This window comes from Littorina saxatilis, linkage group LG15 (assembly GCF_037325665.1).
Source record: "Littorina saxatilis isolate snail1 linkage group LG15, US_GU_Lsax_2.0, whole genome shotgun sequence".
NCBI classification, from domain to species: Eukaryota; Metazoa; Mollusca; class Gastropoda; order Littorinimorpha; family Littorinidae; genus Littorina; species Littorina saxatilis.
This window is the reverse complement of record NC_090259.1, coordinates 33,507,888-33,522,514: the sequence shown is the minus strand read 5'-3', so window position 1 is coordinate 33,522,514 and position 14,627 is coordinate 33,507,888. Positions and strand designations below refer to the sequence as shown.

Genomic DNA, 14,627 nt, shown 5'->3' with positions numbered 1-14,627 from the left:
CGGACTGTGCTCTTTCAATTTTTGTTTCTGAAACTTACGATATTGGTTTCGGCGCAGTTGCTTACATTTGATGATTTTGTTTGTTTGATTTTTTTAATCGTTGATTCAGTATACTGTTTAGATGATGAAGTAGGGGAGATCATTACTAACGTCAATAATATGTGTAACTTCAGGAAGCTAACAGTACTTCGTCATGCGCACGCGCGCGCACACACTCACAGACACAGAGAGAGAGAGAGAGAGAGAGAGAGAGAGAGAGAGAGAGAGAGAGAGAGAGAGAGAGAGAGAGAGAGAGCAGGGCCGGACCAAATGAGTTGTAAGGGGGGGGTTCCTCCTTTTGGGGGGGGGGGGGCAAATCAGCGAAGTGGCGAAGCCACAAGCGCGCGCCTGCAAAGCAGGCGCGCGAACTAGGGGGGTTCGGGGGTATGCTCCCCCGGAAAATTTTTGAAAAACGGTTAAAATCTGTGCAATCTGGTGCATTCTGGGTCTTGTTTTGAGGGTTAAGAGCAGCATTGTTTTGGTGCTAAAACTAGTAAAAGTCAAAGCAAGGTACATGCTTTTTCCAGGGGTGAGGTTCGGGAACCCCTGGAACCCCCCCCCCCCCCCCTGGGTCCGGCCCTGGAGAGAGAGAGAGAGAGAGAGAGAGAGAGAGAGAGAGTTAATATTAGTTCAATGTATTTCTTTTGCATATATATATTTCAATGAGGGGTCGGATATTGCTGTGATGAAAGTTGGACATTATTAGATAGTGCACTGTACGATGTAGTTCAAATTCGTGTGCTTTTTTCTTCGCTGCCGCTGAAGCTCATTAAGATCACTTCTTAATTTTGAAATGAACACAATGGCCAAACTTAACATAACATCTTTTAAATGGATATTGTCTTCTCGAAGGTATTCCTCCGAGAAATATGCTCACATCATTGAAAGTGAATGTGTGTGTGCGTGTGCGTGTGCGTGTGTGTGTGAGAGAGAGAGAGAGAGAGAGAGAGAGAGAGAGAGAGAGAGAGAGAGAGAGAGAGAGAGAGAGAGAGAGAGAGAGAGAGAGAGAGAGAGAGAGAGAGAGAGAGCGACCACAAACACACACACCACACACCACAACCTATACATTAATTCCCTTTCGTGCATTTGTTATGTGTTTGACCTTTTTTTCCAACATTGATCACATTTTATCAGTGCGACAATTCTATACCGTTGCTGATGATCTCGTATTTCCTTCCTTTTGCTGCTGAGAGTTTAGTATAACATTGAATTCAAGTATTGTGCATTCTTGACATACAATAGACATGTGATCACTCGGAAGGGAGGGCCGGGAAGAGGGAAGGTGATGGAAGCGGGAGAGGGTGGGAGGGGTGGTGGTGAGTAGGCGGATGGATAGTCAAAGCGGTGTGTGATAAAGTGAAACGGTCAACGCAAGAAAGTGAAAGGCCTATTTACTGATACTGCATGTTTGAATGTGATCTTCTACGACACAAGAGGTGTATTTGTTACTGTGTTGCCGCCAAAAAACAAAAACAGTTTGTTGTATGCCTTCAACACAAAAGTTTGTTGTATACATTTGGTGTGTGCCTTGGAGCTTTTGTGCTTACAAGTCCCTTTTAAGAATCGCTTTTTTTGTTGTTATTTTATTGCATTTAATCCTTAAAAAGAACACAACACATTGACGGCACACTTGTGAGGGTTAACCCCAGTTTGCTCAATATGTGTAATATGTAGAGGTTACATGCCGAGTTTCAGCGAATATTAAAAATAATGGTCTAAGTTATTCACTGAGATTCGGCATGTAACCTCTACGGAACATCCCGTGACGACCCCTCCTAAGAACGACCCCCTCCGTTTGCTGACTGATTTTCTGGGCATGGATGCATTTTTTCACTGTAATTAACTTTTGAATGGCGACACCTATGTAACTATAAATCAACAGGGCGGATCTGGGGGGGTTACACGGGTTACGTAACCCCCCCCCCCCCCAAAAAAAGAGGTAATTTATTGGCTCAGGATGCACCAGATAGCTCTATTTTGCTTCTTTGGATAAAAAAATTTCCGGGGGGGCATGCTCCCGGACCCCCCTAGAGTCTTAGGCGCCTTCGGCGCCGTCAACTTGTATCTTCGCAGTCATTTTGTAACCCCCCCCCCCCCCCCCCCGCCTCCAAAGTGAATTGATCCGCCCTTGAATCAATACCAACAGGGCATCTTGACACAAGTCTTTTGTGTCTGGAGTCTCGACTGATTTATCGTTATTATATTGTACCTACAGGAAGTATAGGTTCAAAACACTGAGTTCTGCAAAGTGTATAGGTTCTTGCCATGAGATTCCACTCTTTTGAAAATAACTTTTGTATAAGCCTAATTCAATAAGTTTTTGATAGATTTGAAAGTGCCTTGAAAATTACAGTGCCGTCTTTGATGCCGGAAAACGTTCAGTTTTGATTGCTTCGATGTGGAGTGTTTTCGTTTACTTGTAGAGCAGCAAAAAACATTGAATTCGCTGTGATAGTGATGTCCATGAGAAATTCACGTGGAGATCAGAGGAAAGTGCAGTATTGGAGATGGAGAGGGGAGGGAATGGGGTGGGGGTGGTAGGGGGTGAGGCCGGCGGGGGGTGGGGTAGAGGTGAGTAGGAGTGTGAATATATTTGGCGTTGCATGAAACTGAAAGCGCCTGGTTTTGTCGAGTCGGTCAAAGAATACAGAATACAGAATACAGTATTTATTGAGCCAAGTGACATTAAAAAAACATTTAAAGCACAAGGAATTTAGCGTAGTGTTGGTAAAATCACGCACACACACACACCCACACACACACTGACACACACACACACACGCCCACACATTCACTGACATACACACCAACACACACACGCCCACACTACAGCAGTCACGATCACACCATCACACGCAGGGCAGACATGAGGTAAAACAAATGACAATCATCTATTAAAAGAAAAAGTACAAAGAGTGGTCTAAGATGTGGTCTAAGAGTGGCACAATCCCAAATATATATTCTGCAATTATAAGACGGTGGTAAAACATGACAGTGCCAGTGCTTCGATCTACTGGTCCATACGAGGTATTTTAGTACACGCTCTAGTGAAAAGGAGGAGGACGAGATAGGGGAACAGTTAACTTTGGCGAAAAAGGTGTAATGTCTTGTTTCGTGATCGACATAAGCAGTCAAGTTTTGGTTTTATTGCCGTATCAGAGAGAGAAAGAGTGAAGGGGGAGGGGGGGGATGGGCCGTTGGTTGGGGAGGGAGTTTTCTCTCTTCCTTTCTGTTCGATAATCATTTTCTAGATCACGTTTACTGCAGTTTGCTTGAATACATGTACCAATTATTTTTGTAAGATCACAAACTTTACAACACATTAAAAAGATATTTAACAAAATTGTGTTTGTGTTTATGTCTGCGTGTGTGCGTGCGTCTGTGTGTGTGTGTGTGTGTGTGTGTGTGTGTGTGTGTGTGCATTTTAACCAGGGAAGCGCGTGTTGGTCCGAAGACACCAGAAATGTTTATTAATAGCAAAGCCATCAAATACAAAGCATACACTTGACTCGATGATACGGTAATCAGTAGACCAACGACTCCCTGATCCTGACCACCAGCTTTATTCAAGCTACAAAACTTGAAGTCTGACCTGAGGCCAAAAATCCTGGAACGCCGAAGAAGAAGAAGATAGTGGTGGAGATAGCAATTTTACAGTTTGATTCTTTAATCCGTTAGCCCAAGGGGGGCTTTAAATTGGACAACATTCACAAATACCCGTAAGCATGAATAACAAGCATGCATGCATAATGAGGACAATGATCACTGACATATTATAACACCGAAACAGTAAATAGCCAAATCTACAGGCTGATGGCAGAAAACTAATCAATAAGATAAAACAACAAAATCAACAGCAGCAGAAACAACAACAACAACAACAGTAGCAAGTCAAGTCAAGTATTTTATTGTTTTGGGCCCAGATGGCTTTGAAACAAAGATATAACTTTAACAAAAAAGGTAACAAATCAGACAGTTAATATATGTATACAAATTGAGCGGACAAATACAACAATATTACTATACAACCAAAATAAATTGGCAATATACACTTCCATACATGTATACAAACAAAAAGAAAAGAAAAATAGGTTTAGCAAGAAGAAGAAGAACAACAACAACATCGCCACCAGCAATAACAACAAACACGCCACCACCAGCAGCAGCTTGAGCTGCAGCAACAACAACAACAACCAAACAACAACAACAGCAGCAGAAGAACAACAACAACAGCAGCAGCAACAGTAGCAAGAAAAAGAAGAAGAACAACAACAACGCCACCACCGGCAGCTGCAGCAGCAACAGCAACTGCAGCAGCAACAACAACAACAACAACAGTTGCAAGAAGAAGAAGAACAACAACAACGCCACCACCAGCAACAGCAACAACAACAACAACTCTCAATAAAAAAAAACAAGTTTGCATTCGTTTCTGAAAATGTTTTTAGTAAATCACTAAATGTAACTAACATTGACATTTTGCTGAATTAATTCAATCTGTTTAACATTCATCTAGCGAGGCCCACAAAGAACAACAAGTCGCGTGAAGCGAAATTAATACATGTAGTCAATCGGTCAAACTCAAAGAATGATACTGAACGCACTGCATTTTTAAGGCAGACAATGCTTTGTGGATACCCCGCGACCGAGACTAAAAGCGCTGACACACGATTCACGTAAAACACGTAACTGATCACTTGAAAGGACAAGCTAGTATAGCGCAGAAGCGTAAAGCGCTTCACAGGAAAGCATGCGTTTCTTTATTCTTTTTAACTTTATGAGCTTGTTTGTAATCCAAACATAACATATGTGTATATGGTTTTGAAATCAGGAAATGATAAAAATTAAGATGAAATCAGTTTTGGATCTATTAATAAAATTATTATTTTTATTAGAAATTCGAGATTTTTAATTACCAAACTCATGAATCAATTTGTAAGCTTCCAAGCTAAAATACACTCCCATAAGTCTGGGCTTTGTTGAAAATTGCTTGACCAATATTTCAATTGATTTGATCGAGAATTGAGGATTAAAAAGAGTTCCGCATGAACTTTTACAAAAAGACGGATAATTATGACGTCACCAAAGCCATTTATCGAAAAAAATCAAAACAAAATTGGAGATCTATCATTTGCAGGAACTCTCAAAGTTTCACGAAGATTGGGCCAGTAGTTTTCTCTACATTCCATCTCACACGGCATATTGTAAACGCCATGAGCCTCCCTCTGGGAGGGTATATGCGTGGAAATACTCACTAATAAAATAATAAATACACACACGCACACACACACACGTGCACGCAATCACGCACACACACACACACACAACAGTAGCAACATCCAACTCTGAAGACGGTGCAAAGCAACCAGTTGCACCAACCAGACAGTTAATTTCTGGTATGTGTTGAAGTGGAAAAAAACTCTTACCCCATGAAAACTCAAGTAGCGAAAAACAGATAGACTGCCAACGTTCCAAAACATTCAGAATAAAAACAAAACAAGAATGGTAGGTAATTGGAACGTTGAATTATTGACAAAACAAAAGGTTACATTTACTTGTACGTCGACCCAAAGGTCTTTGAAGCAGACAAGACAGACCCTTATGAAATAAATAATGAACCAATCTCAAGATCGTTTGGCTACTCGCTTGCTTGACTTCACCGGCATTTTGGTTTAAACAAAATCAGTTTTACTTCAGAATTTCTTCGCATGAACAGTTCGAAACACACAGCTAGGACACGCACTCAAGCAAATGCTTATATTCACCGGCATTTTGCATGCGAGTAGCCACACGATCCCGAGACTGATAAGTTCATTATTTGTTTCATAAGTGTCTGTCTACTTCAAAGACCTTTGGGTCGACGCACGGTATTTAGTAAATCAATGTAGCGTTTTGTTTTGTCAATATTAAACGTTCCAAGTACCTACCATTCTTCTTTCTTGATTATTTCCATGTAAACTCAAACCAAGTTTTTTCATAAAGTGTCAAATATTCAACCCACTTTGCAGTTTGGCAAACCACAAATGGCAGACCACGCCTTTAAATATCGAAAGTAAGTCGGCCATTTGCAAACAAGGGACGTAAATTGTCTGAATTCAATTTATTGGTTGCTAAAAAGTCGTGACGCCGAAACACCAGAAAATTAGTTTTTCTAAAAATCAAAATACACGCTCATGACATTTACAAAAATACATGTGCTGAAAAATCAAATAGTTAACCTTTTGTCATCAGAGTAGGTAGTATAATTATCAGATAATCAACTATTGTTTCGTACAATACTAACTTTGCAGTTTCCAAATGCTGCGGCTCGTTGTCTGTATGTCTTTCTCACTTTTACTTACATTGTTTTCCCCTTAATCGAAGGAGATTCCAATCTCATTGTGGATATATTTGGTAGAAGGTAGTCGTCACTTTTCGATGCATACTCTAGTCCGCACGTTTGAGTTTCTGTTGAGTACATGAGCGGAAGAACAACATCGGCTTGGCAATGGCACTTGCAGTTTTGTCCCGATCTCATTTTCAATTTCAGATTTTGCCAATCACTGAATCAGGAGGGACAACACCGTTTCTGGTATTTCTGACAGTGATACAATATTTTTCAGTTTGTTATTTTGAAACATACCAATCGATTGTTTACATTCCTATTGAGAACGGAATGAAAAAATTCTATCTCAAACAAACATGGCTGACCTGATTTTGATTAAATCGTGTAACCCACCTTTTTTCTGTCACACTCACAGTCACAGTGTCAGATTGACTCACTTTGCAGTCTTTTAAGGGAGAGCGGTAGCTGTATCATTTTTCCACAGCAGACTTATCTTTAGTTACCTTGCTCATATCTTCATTTCTTCAACAGAGATGGCCACATGAAAATATAGTTACCAATCACCATTGCTGATCAACATCTCTTCAGTGGTGCAGATTGACATTATCAAGCATCCATTTTCAGGCGATTTCCAATTACAGGTTTGTATTTTGTCATTTTGAATAGTCCAGAGTTGATACATGAAGGGATAATTGCATCTCTGGTCATGTAGTATAAGAGATTGTGTTACTGTTAGTTGTTACTGTTGTGTTGGCTTGAAACCAGTGCCATTTCATTAGCTTTAAGCGTATTGAAAAATTCTTTAAATAGTTGCGTGGTTTGTACCGAAACTAAAATAAAAACAATGCAAAACTTGACTAAATCAGTAGTAAATGTCAAAAGCAAAAATACCCATCACTTCTCTGTTCAGTGTTTGTTGTTTGTCCCAGTTGTATCTGAAATCAGTGAAATGTATGCTTGAAGATAAGGAGAAACAGCTAAGTAAAAATTAGAAAGCAGCTTGACTTGTTTTAACCTGTTGCTATATGTTGTACTCCCTTTGACGCTGTGTTTACCTGTGGAAGAGGAGAATGCTGCATGGTTTGGCTAAACATCAGTCAAGAGTTATCTTCTCTTTTTTCTTCTTTTCTTTTCTTTTTTCTTCTTTTCTTTTCATGTTTTGCTTTGAGAGTGATAGTCCTTGGCTTGATAAGTGCTCAGTTGTGTCCACTGCCGATGTAAGCAGTTCATGCATTGGTTGACCTTTGTTGGGGTCACCACAGCTCACTAATCAAATCACAGCTTGAAAAAAGAAAACCTGCTTGAGTCTGAGTTCACACTGACTGGGCACAAGTTGGAATAAACTTGTCAGTCCTTTTCACCTCTGAGTCTCTGAGAACACATGCTAGTTGCTACACACTGCCTTCAGTCTTTCTTTTGGAGATTGGGCATTTTAGTATTTACTTGTCTTTCTACTTTTAGAGTGAAACACTGGTCTTTTTACACAGTGTTAGTTTTACAAAGACTTGGTAGAGCTCAGTGTGTGTGACAACATGGAGGACTATGCATACAACGGTGTGGAACAGGGGCGAAAAAGTAGTCAGTATTTTGTGGCACCTCCACAGTGTGAGCTGGAGTTGTGTCGCTTGCCTGACTGGCATTTGTACGGTTACAGGGAAAGGTTTTCCTCTTCCAGCTTTGCAGGTGAGCTTTGTGACATTTCTATATATGTGCTTGGTTCATCATCTTGTTCTAGAGTCAAGAATAGCAACTGGTGAAATTAAAATTCAAGTTCAGTGTCTCCATTTAACCTTCCCCATGGTCAGTTTGTCATACATGTGTAAACTGTAATCACTGTTTAGAGCAGAACATGATTTCTACAATTGGTACACATTTCATAACTAGTTGAGATTGTCCTAGGACATGCACAGCACTCAATACAGAACATAAAGTTCTGAATGAAAATGATACAGCACAGCAAAAAAGGCTCACATCGCTTACAGCCTGCCAGAATTGCGCATGTAGAACTTTGCATTCCTTGAACTACTTGTGATGTTGAATAGAATGAATAGAATTTCATTGTCAAAGTCAGTTTTGTGCACAGTTTTGCTTCACTTGTAGCAATGGTCTGGCATGACTCTCTATCTGCTGCTTGATAATTGATTCTTTGAATTGGGACACTCAGCTTTGATATTACCCAGAAATGTTTGGCATAGTCTAGATAAAATCCTGTGGAGTTGACATGACATACTGATATTAATAGAAGGGTGAACATTTTTGGATTCAATCAGTATGACAGTGACACTGTACTTAAGCTCGCACAGAGCTTATATCTGGATATTAATTATTACCACATTTTCAGTGTTACTTTTAATGTGAGCAAAGCTTTTGAACTTCTACTCGTAAAGAATTGGGTGTACAAATGATAGCTTCTGTGTACTGGTAGTGCTATTTTCCTTGTCTCTTCTGATGAAAGCTGCAGAGCTTTATCATCATCTGCGTGCCCTTTTGTTTCGCTTTTGTGTTGTTTAACTCCGTCTATATGAGCAACTGCATGATTTCTTGAATAAAGGATTATGTGTGTGTAAGAAATTCTGCACAAAAATGAACTTTGTCATTTTCAATTTCATTGCCATACTGTTACTAAGGGTTGGACCAATTTCTGGCATCAACAACCGTTTTTCCCACTTGTTCTCCTTAGCTTCCTGATTCATAGCTGGAGACAGAATTAAAAGTTTGAATTTAGTTCTGAGAAAAGGTCAACATGAAGCCGTCAGTGTGAGCATTATCAGGAAAACGTTTGGTATTTATGTCAAAATATCAGGATAGAAATCAATAACCAGACCCTCCAAAAGGTTTTGATTGCATTTGGCACTTTTTGTTTTAAACTAGAGCTACATGTATTTATTGAGTCACTTGAGAAAAAGTGACTCTATGTAATCGGTCAGTGTTAGTCTGTCCGGCCGGCCATCCGGCCGGCCGTCCGTAGACACCACCTTAACGTTGGACTTTTCTCGGAAACTATCAAAGCGATCGGGCTCATATTTTGTTTAGTCGTGACCTCCAATGACCTCTACACTTTAACGATGGTTTCGTTGACCTTTGACCTTTTTCAAGGTCACAGGTTAGCGTCAAAGGAAAAATTAGACATTTTATATCTTTGACAAAGTTCATCGGATGTGATTGAAACTTTGTAGGATTATTCTTTACATCAAAGTATTTACATCTGTAGCCTTTTACGAACGTTATCAGAAAAACAAGGGAGATAACTAGCCTTTTCTGTTCGGCAACACACAACTTAACGTTGGGCTTTTCTCGGAAACTATAAAAGTGACCGGGCTCAAATTTTATGTGAACGTGACTCATTGTGTTGTGAATAGCAATTTCTTCCTGTCCATCTGATGCCTCATATAATATTCAGAACTGCGAAAGTGACTCGATCGAGCGTTTGCTCTTCTTGTTATTCTTTTGAATGAATTTAGTTTTGAGTGATTATTATGACAAATTGTCTTGTGTGTGGTATTTTCTTTTCTTTTACATGATACTGTGGAGAACCCCCTTTTAAGACCTCTTGTTTAAAGGTCCTTGTCTACATTTTTATACCGAAATCGCCATTTGACCATTAAAATGCAGAGTCTATTATCTACAAATATCATTAATACACCCCCTTTCGATCAGGAAAGACGAAGCCAGTGTAGCCTTTTGAAAATTCATTGTAGTATTCCAGCGTAGTACTCATAGTAGGATATCCTTATTTGGGAAATGCCAAGCGCAAAACTCCTCTCAAATCCCGTGAATTTCGTGCGTTTAAAAAAAAAGCGTGTCAAACTGTTGCTGCACTTGTTTGGGCGTGGCTATAAGCATAGTGACATGAATTTGATTGGTCAGTATTTTTAGGCAAAGCACATGTTCTCAGCAAACAGAAAACAAAATATTGGATGCTACCCAAAAATAAAATCTTTTTTTACATATATTTTTTGTTCTATAACTTTTTTCCCCATGGTTCATTCATCATCTGACATAACTTTTTAGCGAAATCTAACCATAAGATTATTGAAAAAAAGCAAAAATGTAGACGACCACCTTTAACACCCTATTTTTTTTTTAAAAGATTTTCAGAGGTCTTAAAGAGGGGTTTCCACTGTAGCTCCCAAGTACATGGCTTGATATTACTGAGCTGTCACCTCATTTTTCAGATTCTGAGTCCGAGGGGGAAATGTCAAAACGACCGGCCAGCAGGGATGTGATGGGCCCTCCCCAAACCCCACCCAAGGTGCGACGAGGTGGGGGATACAGGGGAGGGAAGCGTGGCCAGCCAATGAGAGGCTCCGGCTTTCGCGGCCCTCGCTTCTCTCACAGCAGCAGTGACGACGAGGTTTTCATGGAGCCGCCACCTGTTGGCCGCCGTGGACTACACCCCTTCCCCCGCCCACCCCCTCCCTTCCTTGATGACATGGGTGACTTCCCTCCCCCTCCCTTCCCTGGCGATTTTGGTGACTTCCCTCCCCCTCCCCCTGACCCGTTCTTTGAACAATATGAGCGTCACCGTGGCCGGTTCAGCGAAGACCTTGCACCCACTCCTAATGAGATGCACCCCAGAGATCGACGTCATAGCATGCCGGCGGCAGGTCGTGACATGTCCAGAGGTCGTGGCCTTTCTCGGGGTCGTTCCAGTCACAGGGGTCACAACTGGGAAGATCGGCGCAGCCAAGGACGTCCGCAACCTTACGACAGCAGAGAGTCGTGCAGTGAAACGTCCATACACACAGTCAGATCTTCTGGTGATGAGTTTGAGTACGTGTACCGTTATGGCTTTAGAGACCCTCCCAGTTCAGCACAGGAAGGCAGACAGAACAGCAGGGTGAGTAAATACAATGCAGTCTAACTTCGTCTATAGAAGGAACGACCAAAGGTGGTCGTTATACACGGGTGGTTGTTCTGGAAAGGTGAATTGTAGAGAAAAATAAACTCGTGGGGGATCCTTTCGGGGGGTCGCTGTGGACAGTTACAAAGTATTTAGCTTCTTAGTGCGTTTGTTATCTAAATTTTGTTTAGCTCGGGCACCCTACCGTGGGCTCCTTATTCCACTTCCCCATTCCCTTTCAGGGGGAAAATCGGCATTGTCATTTTTTGCATCCTTAAATGGTGATCTTCATGCACTTGAAAAAGTTCATTGTAAATTAAGCCCTTGGTCTCACAGTGCCGATGAAATGGTTAATCATGGTTTTCAGTCAATTTGAATTACTGGGGTTAAGATCTTACTTCAGTTGCTTTATTTGTGACACCGGTACTATTTTTAAATTTTATTTCCATGATGGTTATCTTGTAATCTTCCCATACAGGATACCGACACTAACATTTTTGTTTCCACAGACAGGTTATAAAGTGCTTACTGTGACATGTATTAACCTTGTGTATAGGTCCAATTCATTCTTCTTACTCGGCGTGACGTTATCAAATGGATCGGCTAGCTTTAGCGCTAAGGGGCGCAACTCCGCTCATACTCTCTTCGCGCCGCCATATTGGATGCCGTCTTTGTTAGTTTTCTTCATTGCACTCTTGTTCTTTTTGCGTATTTCACTGTGTATGCAGACAAAATGAAGAAAACTGTGCATGCATGAGTCCAAAGGGGATCTGCCTTTTTAACACAACAGCACAACATAAAAAGTAAAGCAAGAATACATTATTATATTCATTTATTTATTCTTTATCTCAAATTACCATGCAGACAGTGCACCAAAATTCACAAGATAAAGCTCTCAAGACAGGCAAATGAGGTACAATGCAGCTCAGGTAACTACTGCAAAGTATAATTTTCAAAGCATCCTATCACAGTGTTCACTCTAAAGGCACAACCGATGGACAATTGTTGATTAGCGCACTGCACACAGCAAAAAATAACCAGTTATAATCGTCTTCTCCGCTCAGTAACTTCCTTCCAGTTGTCACCCTGATGGTAAACAACTTTAGGGATCCTAAAGTGTGCCTGCTGACTGCAGTTTTTGGCCACACAACGTGTCATTTTCACTTTTGTCGAGTCGCCACCCAACGCTCAAGCACTGTCAGAGATCGTGCAAGGCATCCAACATGGCGGCGGATGACCAATTCCTGAGAGTTACCACCCGTGATTCTCATACCGCGCGCGCCGAGTAGAAATGCTGTTGTTAACTTGAGTTTCTGCAATGGGCCTATAGACAATTTACTTAGCTGTTGATGTAGGCACTGTTGTTGCAGGGCAAGCCAGCAGTGGCAGGGCAGAGAGGGAGGCCAGGTGTGGTACGAGGGAGGGGGCAGGCCGTCAGCAGAGGAGGCTTTGTGGCTGGCAGGGGAGCCGCTGTCAAGTCAGGTACCATGAGAAAATATATGTGTGCATGTGTGTGTTTAAATTTGTAGTTCTACATCTTGTTCTTAGGATTAATTTTCTTCTGCAGTGGCCATGAAGTTTCTGCAAGTTTGACAGTTTTGGGCTGACCTCCAACCCCCCTCGCCACTGGGAATATGTTTGGCAATTCTGCAGCAAATAAGTTTTTCAGCCATTTGATTAAAGTTTTGTCTTTTCACTGACTGCCAGCAGCAAAGGACATCCCTTTCAATTCTGATTTTGATTATTTAATAATGTGAATGCTGTGCAGTCAGTGATTTAAAAAAAAAAACCTGATCTGTTCTTATTTTGAGGAAAATTTGGGACATTGAGATGATAATTTTGAACGGCTTTTGGCAGGTGCTCCTTGAATTTCAGTATGTACTGCAGTTAACAAGTGTTCACTTTTGCGAAACAGGTTATTAATGCTTGTATGTCATTGTGTTTTCAGCAAGCAAATCTCCGATAGGCGTTAGGGGTCGTGGTCGGGGAGCTAACTTCCAGCCGCCTTCGCGGGGACAGAAGGTGATGAAACACCGACCCCTGCCGCCCGCCAAGCCTGGCAACGCTCAGTACATGCAGCAGTTCAACAAAGGCATCCACAGCCTGGCCAATGTGGTGAGCACCTTGACACAGTCTCAAGCATGTCGATGTACATTTCCTGAACATGTAAAATATGAAGAAACATTGTTTAAACCAATCAAGCATATGGGCTGCAAATGTTCTACGTTTAGAATCATTTTGCAAGTTGGGATAGAGTTTTAGTAAAAGTATATGATTGTATCATGTGTCATTTCTCAAATTAATATTCCAGAGAATACTACGTTGCAAGCCCCTGGAGCAATTTTTTGATTAGTGCTTTTGTGAACAAGAAACAATTAGTGGCTCTATCCCATCTCTCCCCTTTCCCCGTCGCGATATAACCTGCGTGGTTGAAAACGACGTTAAACACCAAATAAAGAAAGAAAGAAAGATTCTAGAGAATATCGTTGTTTTTGTCATTTGACTCCCTTTGCTTTCATTTATAGTTGCTGAGCAAGTGGTAGATCAGGGTCATTCATTAATGTGGCTCTGCGAAGGAGATTTTTCCTTTATTCAAGTTACGAACTTTTGATTGCATATTGCTGCTTATTTATACCTTTTCATGTATAAAATTGTCTCATTGAGAAACATATCATTCACAACAATTTTGTGATAGGAAATGCTTCACGCGTAAATTTGCAGAGAAAAGGTTTTATGTTTCTTGTGTACTAAACCTCATTATCCAGCTGTCTTTGCGATTTGATTTTAAACAAGAGTGGAGTTGAAGTGGAACTGCACTTGTATGCATTAAAACACACAAGAGATGTGATACTGACCGTGTACATTTCAGGCACTCCTCAAACCCACACTGGACCTTTCCAAGATGTCGCTGGCCGAGAAGCTCCATCGCTTTATGCTTTTCGTGCGGGACGATACTTCGGCTCGTGTCAACGACATCCAGACGATCGAGAACGCCATCACTGGCTGCCACCTGGACCTGAAGTCGAGCTACGAAGCGGAGGATGTGGGGCTGTACCAGGGCCGACACACCTTCTCCGGCAAGCTGACGCTCAGCGGCATTTTCCTGGCCAGGGCTGTCGGCCAGGTGAAAAAGGAGCTCAAGCACGAGTGTTACAAACTGGCGCTTCAGGTGAGGACACTTCAAATCAAATCAAATCAACTTTAATTTCTCAAACCTGAGAAATTACATTGGTGGCGCGTGAACTTGAAGACAAACGAAACACTACAACATTATTAACATTAAAATTCATTTACGATAATGCAATTGTTGTTCAGTTTCGCTGCATTTGTTGGTTGTATTGTGGGTTTTTTATTTTATTGCTGGTCAGACTTTTAGTATCTTTTGTTTATCTTTTGGGTATGTATGCATGTTCATGACAG

The 14,627-nt window shown here is 41.2% G+C and overlaps 1 protein-coding gene and 1 long non-coding RNA gene across 3 annotated transcripts in view; one reads left to right on the top strand and one right to left on the bottom strand.

Annotated features, from left to right (window-relative positions):
• The window catches only part of LOC138949122 (uncharacterized), a 77,021-nt gene that overhangs the window by 18,816 nt on the left and 43,578 nt on the right, over nt 1–14,627 (bottom strand). The gene's annotated exons all lie outside the window — the stretch shown is intronic.
• Nucleotides 6,287–14,627, top strand: part of LOC138949115 (uncharacterized) — a 47,427-nt gene continuing 39,086 nt past the window's right edge. The window contains exons 1-6 of one of the 2 annotated variants that reach the window (XM_070320872.1): nt 6,287–6,355; nt 6,896–7,005; nt 10,540–11,204; nt 12,578–12,689; nt 13,156–13,322; nt 14,077–14,376. In XM_070320872.1, coding sequence (XP_070176973.1) covers nt 10,560–11,204; nt 12,578–12,689; nt 13,156–13,322; nt 14,077–14,376 — 1,224 coding nt within the window. In that variant the 5' untranslated portion in view covers nt 6,287–6,355; nt 6,896–7,005; nt 10,540–10,559. Of the gene's footprint in view, nt 6,356–6,507; nt 6,611–6,895; nt 7,006–10,539; nt 11,205–12,577; nt 12,690–13,155; nt 13,323–14,076; nt 14,377–14,627 lie in introns of those variants that run through there. The other variant, XM_070320873.1, reaches the window with a different exon arrangement.